Source organism: Rhinoderma darwinii, chromosome 9 (assembly GCF_050947455.1).
Source record: "Rhinoderma darwinii isolate aRhiDar2 chromosome 9, aRhiDar2.hap1, whole genome shotgun sequence".
Taxonomy (NCBI): domain Eukaryota; kingdom Metazoa; phylum Chordata; class Amphibia; order Anura; family Rhinodermatidae; genus Rhinoderma; species Rhinoderma darwinii.
This window is the reverse complement of record NC_134695.1, coordinates 65387800-65401620: the sequence shown is the minus strand read 5'-3', so window position 1 is coordinate 65401620 and position 13821 is coordinate 65387800. Positions and strand designations below refer to the sequence as shown.

The 13821-nt window shown below is 42.5% G+C and overlaps 1 protein-coding gene across 2 annotated transcripts in view; it reads right to left on the bottom strand.

The window, feature by feature from the left end:
* The window catches only part of LDLRAD3 (low density lipoprotein receptor class A domain containing 3), a 126837-nt gene that overhangs the window by 60272 nt on the left and 52744 nt on the right, over positions 1–13821 (bottom strand). For both annotated transcript variants that reach the window (XM_075838019.1, XM_075838020.1), the window contains one exon: positions 12230–12364. In XM_075838019.1, the coding sequence (XP_075694134.1) occupies positions 12230–12364 (135 nt within the window). The remainder of the gene's footprint in view (positions 1–12229; positions 12365–13821) is intronic.

Sequence of the window (13821 nt, the reverse complement as noted above, 5' to 3'; positions counted from 1 at the left end):
AGAGAGGTGCTCTTTGTAGGAGGGGGGTGGACCCTTTTATGTAATCGTGGACGACACCCTTAATAAAAAGTTATTTAATTAGGAAACACTAATTGGGAATAAAAATAGCATAAAAGATTTGATGCTGTGTTGATCTAAGAAGGCAAAAACAATGCCCTGAAAAGTAGCTCGAACAGAACCTCAAATAAGGAAAATGAAAATTTTAATAAATCCCGTAACAACTACTCCCATATGGACTACCCCTCCTCAAACCAAAGCCGCCCCATTCATCATCAGAATTTACCAGGGGGATTGGTGTTTAGCCTAAATTTCACCGGAGCAACATTCAAATAAATGGGCAACCGCATAATGTGCCCCCGCTATAACCTCCACTCTTTGCAGCAGCTCTCCCACCCTCTAAAATGTAGGCTATGTTCACATTGCGTTTGGACATTAAGTTCGGCCGAATGTAATTCCGCCAAAGTATGCAGCTGTATCCCATAGACTCCCATGTAAACTAAAGTTATATCATGGTATACATTTCTTTGCGGGATGGCTCTGCACTAAAAAGTGTAGTCGACTATGCTTGTAAGTACAGCTGGAAAAAAAATAAGTATTCCAGCGTATATTCCTTATGCCAAAATGAAACTCTTTTGTATATGACATTTGGGGTAAATTGGGCCCTATAAATGAGTTCGGAACATGAGTCGGAAGCATTCCCAGCGCATGGGTCGAGTGTAGGGTATAAACACTATGTGAACATAGCCTTATACTGAATGGACTGTAAGACCTTCCACTCACCCATCCACCATATCTGCCAAAAACTGGACCTCAAAAATGTTGGGTTTATGTACCATTTATGGTCAGTTTTGAAAGAGTTCCTGGTCAACATGGGGACAGCCATAAAATGTCCCTCAATTTGGGATATAAATGTTGGAGAATAGTCTGTTGCTGTATGAACTGCCTGTACACAAATGTGCTCTCCATTTTCTCTGAATTCTCCTTATTTTGGCTTCTTATTTAGGAGTTTGTCACGTGACCGCTGCAGAATGGTTTCCCCCATTAGATATGTGGTTTGTTTTCCGTGAATACCTCCCGTTACCTAACCAATCCTGCTCTAACAGATGAGTGATTTCCCAGTGTGCCTGGTACCGTGCTGGGCGCTGAAGAACCTCTCTCTACCAGCTCGAGCTTCTTACACCCGGGTGACAGCCGAGAGTCAAACTGCGATTTCTTTGAACAAACTGTCTTAATTAAAATACCTCCTACTAGGCTTCCTGAGCATGTGGGGAGAATGCACTTTGCATTACTAGAGTCTCATAATCAATGAAAATTCAAGCTTTTTGTACACATAAATGGGCTATGAAATAAATTAAAGGGTTTTTTTTCCATCAGGGACATTTATGACATATCCACAGCATATGTCATAAATGTCAGATAGATGCAGGTCCCACCTCGGGGCCCCCGCACCGATCCCTAGAACGGGCCCCTCTAAACCCCGTTCTACCTTTTTCTGCTGCCTTCCGGCCATTTCCTGATTACATGGACGGGACTTACGGAAGCAGCATCACTCGCTGGGTCGTCGTATGAAGAGAGGTTGGCACGGCAATCATGTTATACATGAACACGCTGGATTCGCCAGACCGTGAACCAAGAGCGTCTCTCAACGAAATACAACCCAGACACATAAACAGGACGGGTTTGTAGTCAAGTTGTTGCGAATGCACATAATGAATTTATGAATCTCTCCACCTGCGGATCTGGTGCATTTATCTTTCAATAGACAGATTGTCACATGTCAGCAGTCGGCCGCCTGTCAGCAGTAAACATTCTCCAGTTGTCATTCTGCAATCATTTCCAAGGAGAAAGAAGCGGGTGAAAAAAAAGTGATCAGGATTATGAAGTATATGTAGGAAGATTATTTCAATCACGGCTCCTTACCTGCAGTCTCAATGTGTTTTGATTGTTGATGCAAAGACGAAGAGGGCGCATTTATTTTACTATGTAGATGTGATTCCAGGGAAGTATTTATGCTAAAAGAGGATCTGTCAGCTCTCCTGACATGTCTATTTTTAGTAAATTTTTGTTTTCCCCCACAATATAACAATTCTGAAACCATCTTTTCTCATAATTCTACGGTTCCTCTGTTATTCCTCCTGGAAATGTACGAATAAATTGACAACTGGGTCTTACCATACCCGATGGAATTACACAGTCTTACACTGTCAGGACTGATTGGATAATGTCACAATGTGCACGGACAATCACAATTGACAAAGGGAATTGTTACGCTGGTTGTCAATTTATTCATAGAAGTCCAGGAAGAATAACCGAGGGACGGCAAAATTCAGAGTTCTAAGAAAAGATGCTCCAGTATTGTCTTTTTGGCCAGAAAACAACAACCCAAAAACTCAACATGTCGCTATTGAGATTGTAATAATAGGATGTGTGGGCTTCATTAGTGCAGTGCCAGCTTTTAGCCAGCAGGTGTCCCTGTAGTATTAGGCCCCTGCACATCATCTATGTAGAGAAGTAGAGTGTGTCCAATCAGATCAGATCAGACCGCACAGTATTGTGGAAAGAACAAATGAATCTATGAAAATTCACACAATAGTTTTTTAAAACAAGAATGTCCTTAAAGGGGTATTCACATCATTTAAAATTACGGTATAATCGCTAGGATGTGCCATCACTTTATGATCAGTGAGGGAACTAGACCGATCCTAGAAATAAAGGAGCTTAAAGCCGCAAGTGAATGGGGCTGGTAACAGTTGCCTGGACAGCCGGGTGACCGGCAGCGGATGGGAAACTTAGAAGGGGACACAGTGCTAAATCAGCGCTGTGGTCCCTTAATTTTCAGGATTAGTGTGGGTCTCATTATGTGAACACAACCTTAGTCTTCTTATCTTGGTGGAGAGATGTTTTAATATTTACCTGAAATGATACATAATAGAAAAAGAAGGTCTTCTATTACCGGAAGATGTTTTGCTGACGGTCTTTATAGCGGGACCCTGTTGGGGCAAATCAGTCCATCCGAGTGGCAGACATGCCGCCATTAATAACCCGAGGGGCAGAAGGCGCAGCAGCCGAGGTTGTGTGCACATTTTTACCCTCTTGGGAATAGCTGGTAGCGTGACCCGTTTGCAGCGATGTGTAATTACGCCTGAATAATCACATCAGTGTGTTACGAGACACAAAGCATTTGTGCGGTCGCACGGGGCAGGGTGCAATTACTTGACGTAAAGATGCGTCTCATCGACTCATAAAATATTAAGCAGCCAGAGGAGCCGTAATAAGAAATGACACAAACAGAGAAAAAAAAAATGCTGAGCGTCTTAGGTAGCCCCCCAGGTTTACAGGCAGACCCCTAATTATTTATCCTTCACCGTGTAAGCCTCATCACGTGTCCTTTATCATATTACGTCAACCCAACCAAAAAAATCCCAACATTTCACTACTGAGATGTGAATAATAGGACGTGTGTGGGCGGCATTTCAGCTCCAACGTTATCCATGTGCTTTATAAAATATTCACCCTTGTCAGCTGAATCCGGATAAATCACCGCAATGTAAAGGCACTAAAAGGGATTAAAAACCTAGATTGTAAGCTTGTCTAACTAGACATATAGATGTAGCAGAGCTGAGTTTATCGTTTACAATGGTTTTCTGGTTTCGCAAATAAATCTTGCACAATGCCTCGCATCATTAAAAAAAAGTGTGCAGTTTGGTAATATACGTTGTGGATCAATTCAGTTTTCAAGATCTCTGCTTGCGGTCAGCGAAGGGTAACGTTTATAGTTTACGTCCAAAGGATGAGAATATATCCTTGTCGTTTGATGGACACGCACGTGTGAGATAACTGTACGGTGCCTGTAATCAGCCGTCTACCTGTGTAATCTTCATGACCAGGACAGATTGCCATCCTCTGAAAGTAACCAGTGAACATTCAACCCCTTACCACCTCCTCCACCTCAAAAAACATTTCTCTAATCCACTTTTTCCTCAACCTTGAGTCAACAAGAAATGCTAGTACATGTCCTCATCATCTCCCGGCTAAACTACTGCAACATCCTTCTCTGTGGCCTCCCATCGTTTCACCTCCGCCTCTCCTCCATGCCAATCCCTCCACTGCCCTGCGAATTCTGTTCAAAATATTAACAATGACATACAAGGCTGTCCGCAACCTGTCCCCGCCATACTTTTCGGCCCAAATCTCCCGGTACCTCCCCAGACAAAAACTCTGATCCTCAAAAGACCTTCTGCTCTGTTCTCCTCTAATCTGCTCCTCATCATCGTCTCTAAGATTTCTTCCGTGCATCCCCCATACTCTGAAACCCTCTACCCCAACACAACAGACTCTCTCCCCCATAACCTGATAAACCCCCTCTACACTCTGCAATAACCCCACTGCCACTACTCTCACCTCTCCGTGCTCCTTCCCTAGTAGATTGTAAGCCCTCGTGGGCAGGGTCCTCTCTCCATCTGTCATTCATTAAGCGAATGTTTATTGTACTTGTGTTTATTCTCTCATGTTGCGTACTCAAAAGGGGTTGTCCAGTCAAAAGAAATTGATGACCTATCCTCAGGATGAGCCTTCAATATTTGATCGGTGAGGGTCTGACTCCCGGCACCCCCACCGATCAGCTATTTTGAAGGGGCCATGGAGCTCGCTCGAGCGCTGCTTCCCTTTCTTTTCTTCCTGCTCGTACTGCGAATCACCGACATATTTGCAGCGGCGGTCCACCGTATTACAGACTTCTCCCATTCATGTGCATCAGAGAAGGCTGTAATACTGTGAACCGCGGCTTAAAGTGAGTCGGTGATTCACAGTAGGAGCTGCGACATGAATGAAGGGGAAGCTGCGCTCGTACGAGCTGATCGGCGGGAATCCCAGGTGTCGGATCCCACAAATCAGGTATTGATGGCCTATCCTGAGGATAGGCCATCAATTTCTTAAGACTAGAAAACGCCTTTAAACTTATTTTTTTCCATATGTGCAGCATCCTGGAATTAATGGCACTTTAAAATAAATAATAATAAGGTTCCCATTCATCTACTGCAAACAGAGATCTTGAAAACCATGAGGAATTCATTAAAAAAAAAGAAAATCATTGTTTTTCCTAATACAATAAATTAGCTTTATTTGATGAATCCAGAAAACTCCTTTAACCTTTGGAGCTGCATCATCGTGATAACTTTTTTAGTTACCTGGCTTGTCTTACAAAGTGCGGTAATCAGCTGATCATAATCTGTGATTGACAGGGGAGCTGCATTTGGCTGTATATTTCCCCTGAAGCAGAAATATAGCATTACATACCTTATAATGCACGGATAGGCCGTATCATCCAGAGGGGACATCACTCATAAAGAATATTTCCTTTCTGGATCATGGAGTGGGGTCCCGAGCAATAGCCCCCCCCCCCCTGACATCTGTAAGAGCATATAGACCGTGATTATTTAGTACAGACCCTTTCCATATGTCCTTTTGGAGCTTTGTAGCAGATGAGTAGTGGGGTACCCTGATTGGGACCCCTCTATAAGAGCAGATCAGACAACCCCTGCAAGGGACTGCACGCTGAAAACTACACAACCCTTATATGATAATGCACTCCAACGTAAATACAGAAGAACAAACTCAGTTCTGCTACATCTGACAAGCTCTGCTACATCTCTACATGGGCATTACAGCAGGACACAGGTGAGGTACGTCCTCTACAGCTGGTTCACGCCTTATCACGTCAATCGTTTATTCCGATCGAATTTCATATCAGCAGCCAAATTAATCAAACATCCGACTGTCCTTGGTGCAAACGTTTTCATCCAAATGCGATCAGATTGAGCCCATGTGTATTGTAATTATAGATTGTGCTTGCAATGAAAATGTCTTTCCGTTTCCCTCAGTTCACTGTACGGAGCAATCAAGCGGCTTGTGTGATGAATGGCGTGATTAAAAATGATCAGATTGCTAAAAAATACCAGCCGGATCTATTTGTTTCACTGGTACGATCGCTGTGATGGAAGGCATTGTTTAGAAATGAAAGAGTGAAACGAATAAGCGATACGTAGGCCCGGCTTACATAACGGCAGGAGCCTTTCCTAGGTCGAAATGTCTACTAAAGTGGTGTTCCCATCATAGACATTTAGGGCATATCCATAAATGTTTGATTGGTGCCAGAGGTGGACCCCGATCTATCTCCAGCGCCCTACCTGGTAATACTGCCACCGGCCACCGCGTCTAGGCGGTTAACGAATGGAGAGGTAACTGCGCAACTAGGTTGTCTGTGTAATTCAGGACAGAACAAGTCCTGCAAAGCGAGTGACAATCTTACTAACCGCTCTCCTCTCTGGCCGAGAGATGAGGATATTGAGCAGAGGACTTCCCTCTAATAACTTTTCTAAAGTAGAGTACCCCTTTAAGGAATTACTTGTCGAACATGTTCTGAACTTGCACAGAGTGAGATTGGGCAGAGCTCAGCCCCTAAAGGGTGACCATGCAGGATCTCCTAAGCGCTCCCGTAATCGGCGTTAATAGAGAGTGTAGCGATTAAGAAAGTCGTTACAGTCACATCATGCGGCATCAGTCTAGTTAAAGGGGTTATTAAATCTTAGTGCAATCTAAAAATAAAAACGGTCAAAGACATAAAAAGGAAACACACAAAAGGCAAATATCCGCAGGAGCAATGGCCGAAATAGGCAAATAACAAAGAAGCCTTAGGGAACATAAAAAGAGATAGCCAATAGGATACAAATATATTGGCGAAAAATAAGGCAAGGCCCCAATAAATATACAGAATACCCCCCAGGGGCGTACACCCATTATGGGGGAGCGGTAGAGACAGGAAGTAAGGAACAGAAAGAAGGTGAAAGAGAGGAGGGGGTGGAGAATTGGGGAAGGGGGCTACATTCAGGAAGGCACATTGTCTCCGTCGCCATATAGCGCCTCTAGTAGAACCAGGTTTTAACAAATTTATGAGCAGCAATGAGATCCTCCATGAGCCTGATCTCCGATCCCCGTCACAGCGCTGGGTCGCTTGCATGTGCTGCATTGATAAGATGCCGAATGACAGAACGGCTGTATAATTGCACTTGGATGTGACTTAAGGTGCTATTACAATGCCCGATATAGGTCGCAAAAGCGAGTGCCGATCAACGAGATAGCTCGTTGATCGGCGCTCGTTTGCTTCTTTTATAAGGAGCAATGATTGGTTAGGTATGTGGACCAGCGATCGTTTGCTCGATCATCGGCTGATCGTTGCCCTGTTTACACAGAGCCGGAGAACAAAGAAGAGGAAAGTCTGTAAATTTACAAGTGATTCGCCAAAAAACGGCAGATCCGTGCTTACCCATGTATAACGTTACCAGTCTCCGGGTCACAACGCGAGCAAATCGGGGAGATCGTCGGAAATATCCGGTGAAGCAGAGAGGGGACCCTGTACCGCCGCGAGAGCAACTTACTTACATAATTTACAATACAGATACTTTATTCTTGCACAGAAGAGCTCGGAGCGGTGACCGGAGGAGATCACGGCTACATAAGGTTTCCGTAAACGTCCCTGGAGGATTCACGACCATTTTTCAATTCACTTGAAACAAATTGCAGTTCAGTCTTAGTGGTCATTTAATAAACAAGCTGTCTCTTACATCCAGACTCACATATGCCAATGATGAATTGCTTTCGGGGGTGGTGGGGGTGAGGGGTGAAGGCGGTCACTTCCTCTGGGACCTTTAATAGTCATTAACTAATGCAGGGGTTGTGTAGCTTTAAACAAAGAACCCTCTAAGCCAAGCTCGTTCTTACTAAACAACACCCCATGCGTCTATTATTATTACGTGTGGACAGCGCAGCTAATGAAATTGTCAATTTATTACATTTTAATTTTTAAAAAAACTGGGAAAACGGCTTACAATTAGCTCAAATACGTTAATACCTTCAAGCAATTTTCCTACGGTGGCCTGGAGGGAGGGAGAAGAGAGTGAAGGCGCAATGATTAATCCTTTTAATATCTTCAATAGTCCCCGCCGTAATTCCCAGCATGCTCGGAGTCTGGTTTGGCTGTAGAACGAAGACCACCAGGCCACTCTCCGGGCTTTTCGCTAAAGCCGGACCTGAAAGGCTTTTAACTCTACAGGACGCACTGGATGAAATGCATTTCAATGATCGACAATTGTTTACCGAACGCTTAGGATTTCTAAGATGGGAAGAATTCCATTAGGATCTAACGAAAATTTATTCGCACAGTCGGGGTTTCCGTCTTGAAAAGCGCGATGGTGAAACCCTGTGTTAATGTCGCACATAATTAAAGAATGGCCTCCTCTTTGCGAATGCTGCTGGTTATTATAAGGGGGTGGTCAGTCATTCAGGATCTCTCCCTCCATCATAAAAGCTACAGAAAAGATTGGTAATTATATGATCGGTGAATAATATAGATGTAGCAGAGTTGGCACGGTCATTTTGCGCCAAGCATTTAAGCAGCACCATGCATCATCTGTGGTTTTACATAGGACTGCAGACAAACCCACTGCATTCTAGTAAAGTTATATTGCAGGCAAAACTAGCCAACAATTATTATTTTCTGGTCAGTCCCATGCATATATCAGGCGGCAGTGATGTAATGTCACATGACCACGTTATCCAATCGCTGCAGTGGGACATTAGGTCATGTGATGTTATGTTAGTATGGATGCAGCGCTATGACCCAACAGAGACCAGTGGGTAGGGAGACAGAAGAAGGATTTCAATAGTTAATATTTCTTTTTTTCATTTTCTATTTTTTAGGTTCAACAGGTTTTTGGAAAATGCTCAAATCTCAAGGGTCTGCCCTATGGAGTAAGGGCCTGCGTATCTACTAAACGTGTTCAGCTCTGCTACATCAGTACGTAATTCCAGTTCTGAATTAAAAGATCATTGTCCAATGACTGGACTGGAAATTTGCAAAGATCCAAACCCGAGAAGCATAAAGATAGAGGTGGCATGACAGTGCCGAAGCAGCACAAGAGACAACACGTGATGATCCACAAACTGACGGAACATCCCCGAAAAATGATAATCCGTCATTCCCTCACATGCCGTATTATCAGAGGTTTGAGATAACCTGCATTCTGGAAAGTAGAAAATTGCCACAAACACTTGTGCAAAAGTCTAAGGCCGGGATCACACGGGTTGGATACGCTGCGTAAAACTACGCAGCGTATCCGACCTAGAACCCCCCACATAGTGATGCAGTTTTTCGGCAGAACTGTAGCTTCTTCATTATCAGGATAAGTGGGGGTCTCGGAGGTCGGAAAGCGATGGCATGTAGCTATATGAGCGAGATAGGAAAACCATAGGAAGTTGCTGTAATAACTGCCGACACATGACAACGCACCCTATGAGATCTGCAGTGACAGAATACAGACTGCTGTAATTTATTCTTTTGATGGCACCTAGAAAATGGCTCTACCAACGAGGGGAAACATTTGAAGGTGCCAATTGCAACCAATGCATCATGTAATCATTGTGTAATTTTCATGACCTGCACAACGGCTTCCAACAAAGCGGTCAACATTGTAAAATGACGTAATGACTGGAAATGTGTGAGATGCCATGACGGCTAAGGAGGGGTTAAGAAGAAGGACTACATTTCCTTCTAAATCTCCGACAGGTCCTCGCGCAGATGCTCCTATTTACAGCTTCTGATCTCAGTCCACGAAGAGTCAGAGATGCGCAACACAACCCCGATCCTTTCATGTCCTCCGTGAGACTGCTGAGACTTGGGTGTATAAGAAGGTAGATCCTCAGGGGAGCAAAGCCCTTAGAAAGTGATATATCAAAGCATTGTGGAGGAGGAGGAGGGGGTGTCAGCTGGTTCTGACAAATCCCAGGAATTATCCCAAGCGGCGGAGTAGCTGTGAGATACAATTGCCGCCTTGGTGTGACGGAACGTAGGCTGCAACCTCCCATTCTTTTTTAATCTGCCCATTATATCAGATGTTTCTTTCCTTAAGAAATTATATGTTGTCACTTACCACGCTCACTCAGCATTACAGCAGCTATACATTATGCTTATAATAGCTTCCTACATGGATAATTAGGAAAAACACAGTTTTCTTGCTGATGGCACTAAAAATATTCCTGCAGCCTTATTCACTGGAACAGGTGCAAAATTCTGATTCATGACTTTAATATGGGGCATTGCCAGAGCTGGTAGAGATAGTGGGCGGCAGCGGAGGTAGAGGGATTGCAATCTATGCGGCAATGGGCAAGGCCCTATACTGTGGTATCTCAACTGCCTCCCGGTCACATCCATTATTAATTCCCAAAGACAAGAGACTGGAACCACTTAAAGTTTAACTAAACGTTTGACAGGATTCTGACAGGTCATAGTGACATGTCAGAAGTTTTGATTTGTGGGGTCTGAGCACTGAGAAACCCCCACCAATTGCCTTTTTCTGGAAATCAATGTATCGGGGTACGGGCTCAATAGAAAGTCTATGGGCTCATACTCAGATACATCGGCTTTCCGGAAAAAGCCGAACAGACGCGAAACGGCTGAGCGCTCACACAAGATCTTCTGCAGCTTCGTTTGAACGATCGGTGGGGGTCTCAGTGCTCGGACCCCCCACCAATCAAAACTTCTGACATGTCACTATGACATGTCTGAAGTTTGTCAAACGTTTAGTTACACTTTAAGGCCCTGTTCACACTGAGTTTTTTGCCGCGGTTTTTGGCGCAGAAACCATGGCAAAAAATGGCCGAAATTGACTCCCATTGATTTCAATAGGAGGTGGAGGCGTTTTTTTTTACCGCGGTAAAAAGAAGCGACATGCCCTATCTTGAGGCGACTGAAATAAATGCGTTTTTTGACGCGGTTTTTAAAACGTTTTTTCGGAAAAAAACGCTCCCGGTTATTCCATCTTTCTGTTGAAGACATAGCTAAAAAAAAAAGCCTAAAAAAAACACGCCAAAGATCGCGGCAAAAAACGCATGTGGTGCAAAACCACTTAAAAAAAGCGGAGCTGATTTTTCCAGGAAGAATTTTCTGCCTGCAAAAAACTCAGTGTGAACATAACCTAAGGCTTCCAGCTGGATGGAGGCGATCCCTTTGCCCAACAGAATTACCTATGATACGCCTGGGACAAGGGGGGTGAGACTAAGGGTCCATTTACACGGACCGACGTGGGCCGTCTAAACGAGCACCGATCAACGAGACAGCTAATTGATCGTCGCTCGTTTGCTCCTTTCACAAGGCGCTATGTATGGGGACGAGCCTCTCGTTACTACGATCGCTCGTCCCCATACATTTCTATTATGTCGACAGTACCTCTCCCTTTCTACCCCGGGAAATGTGATGCCGACAACGATAATATTTTCTGCTGGATAAACGATACAATCAGCCGATGATCCGGCGTTTGCTCGTTCATCGGCGGATCGCTGCCCTGTTTACACAGGGCAATGTTCTGTGAACGCTCGTTTGGCCGATAATTGGAGCCAGAAGAAAGGTGAGTGGATGATGGGAGAGTATTACAACTGCAGGGAATGAAGCCAGGCAGAGGAGAAACAAGCATGCTGTACATCAGGAGGATTACGACCCGTTCATATGCGTCAAACTCGACACGGATTCCGATGCAGATTCCGCACCGAAATTTGCATCAAATGCAATGGCAATCTGCATCCAAAGCATGTGAATGGGATTTCTGCTACCGCATTCTCATGCTGCATAAAAATTCTGTCTGGAAAAATAACTCTGCGAGAATAATTATCATGCTACTGATTGTTGCACGTTCTGCAGGGAAAAGTCAGCGGATTGGATTTCCAACACGGATTAAACCCCATTGAATAAGACTAATCCACGGGAGCATCCGCACATCTGCGGATCCGAAGATCCTGCAGTAAATACATGCCAGATTTGTCGATGCTAACCCATGTGAACACAGCCTTAGAAAGTAAGAAGACCCACAAATATTGTGGGACTACACGTCTCAGCAAGTCACCAAGGAAAAATATCCAAGAAAGAGAATTGATCACCATATATAACCGTGAGTTAGTGGGTGCAGGTCCTTCTGGTGAGTAGTCTCTACAATCTCCTCATTGGGGGCCACCAGAGAGCAAGTGCTGTAATATGTTAATCAGACCTTAAGGGATCACATGGCCGACCCCACAACTTTACTTTTTTTATTATACAAAGAAATAATGTGAGTTACTCGAAAACTGCCGGCGGCTGACGAATTGAAGATCCATCTATATGACAGACATGAATTGACTTTTACTTTACCTTGTAAATTGGGGCAATGCTTCTCATCACTGTTGTCCCGACAGTTGTTCTTTCCATTACACACAAAACTTGTGTCTATACAAATCTTATTATTACAGTGGAATCGAGAACTGGAGCAGAGCAAAGGATGAGCGGCTGAAAGACATGAGCAGTGACATTCAACTCTAATTCTGTTATCCAAATATGCAGCTAAAATGTCAGACCTCCCAATGTAGGAGAATGTACAGAATACATATATATTTGTAAGGAAGCCGATTCATCCACATTTGTAAATTTTTTATCCATTGAGACCCATGTATTTGTCCATCGAAAGCAGTTTTATAGTAGTTATATCCTTATACATAGGGGCAGTATTATAATAGTTATATCCTTATATATAGGGGCAGTATTATAGTAGTTATATTCTTGTATATAGGGGGCAGTATTATAGTAGTTATATTCTTGTATATAGGAGCAGTATTATAGCAGTTATATTCTTATATATAGGGGCAGTATTATAGTAGTTATATTCTTGTATATAGGAGCAGTATTATAGTAGTTATATTCTTGTATATAGGGGCAGTATTATAGTAGTTATATTCTTGTATATAGGGGGCAGTATTATAGTAGTTATATTCTTGTATATAGAGTGCAGTATTATAGTAGTTATATTCTTGTATATAGGAGCAGTATTATAGTAGTTATATTCTTGTATATAGGAGCAGTATTATAGTAGTTATATTCTTGTATATAGAGGCAGTATTATAGTAGTTATATTCTTGTATATAGGGGCAGTATTATAGTAGTTATATTCTTGTATATAGGGGCAGTATTATAGTAGTTATATTCTTGTATATAGGGGGCAGTATTATAGTAGTTATATTCTTGTATATAGAGTGCAGTATTATAGTAGTTATATTCTTGTATATAGGAGCAGTATTATAGTAGTTATATTCTTGTATATAGGAGCAGTATTATAGTAGTTATATTCTTGTATATAGGGGCAGTATTATAGTAGTTATATTCTTGTATATAGGGGGCAGTATTATAGTAGTTATATTCTTGTATATAGGGGCAGTATTATAGTAGTTATATTCTTGTATATAGGGGCAGTATTATAGTAGTTATATTCTTGTATATAGGGGCAGTATTATAGTAGTTATATCCTTATATATAGGGGCAGTATTATAGTAGTTATATTCTTGTATATAGGGGGCAGTATTATAGTAGTTATATTCTTGTATATAGGAGCAGTATTATAGTAGGTATATTCTTGTATATAGGGGCAGTATTATAGTAGTTATATTCTTGTATATAGGAGGCAGTATTATAATAGTTATATTCTTGTATATAGGAGCAGTATTATAGTAGTTATATTCTTGTATATAGGGGCAGTATTATAGTAGTTATATTCTTGTATATAGGGGGCAGTATTATAGTAGTTATATTCTTGTATATAGGAGCAGTATTATAGTAGGTATATTCTTGTATATAGGAGCAGTATTATAGTAGTTATATTCTTGTATATAGGGGCAGTATTATAGTAGTTATATTCTTGTATATAGGGGGCAGTATTATAGTAGTTATATTCTTGTATATAGAGTGCAGTATTA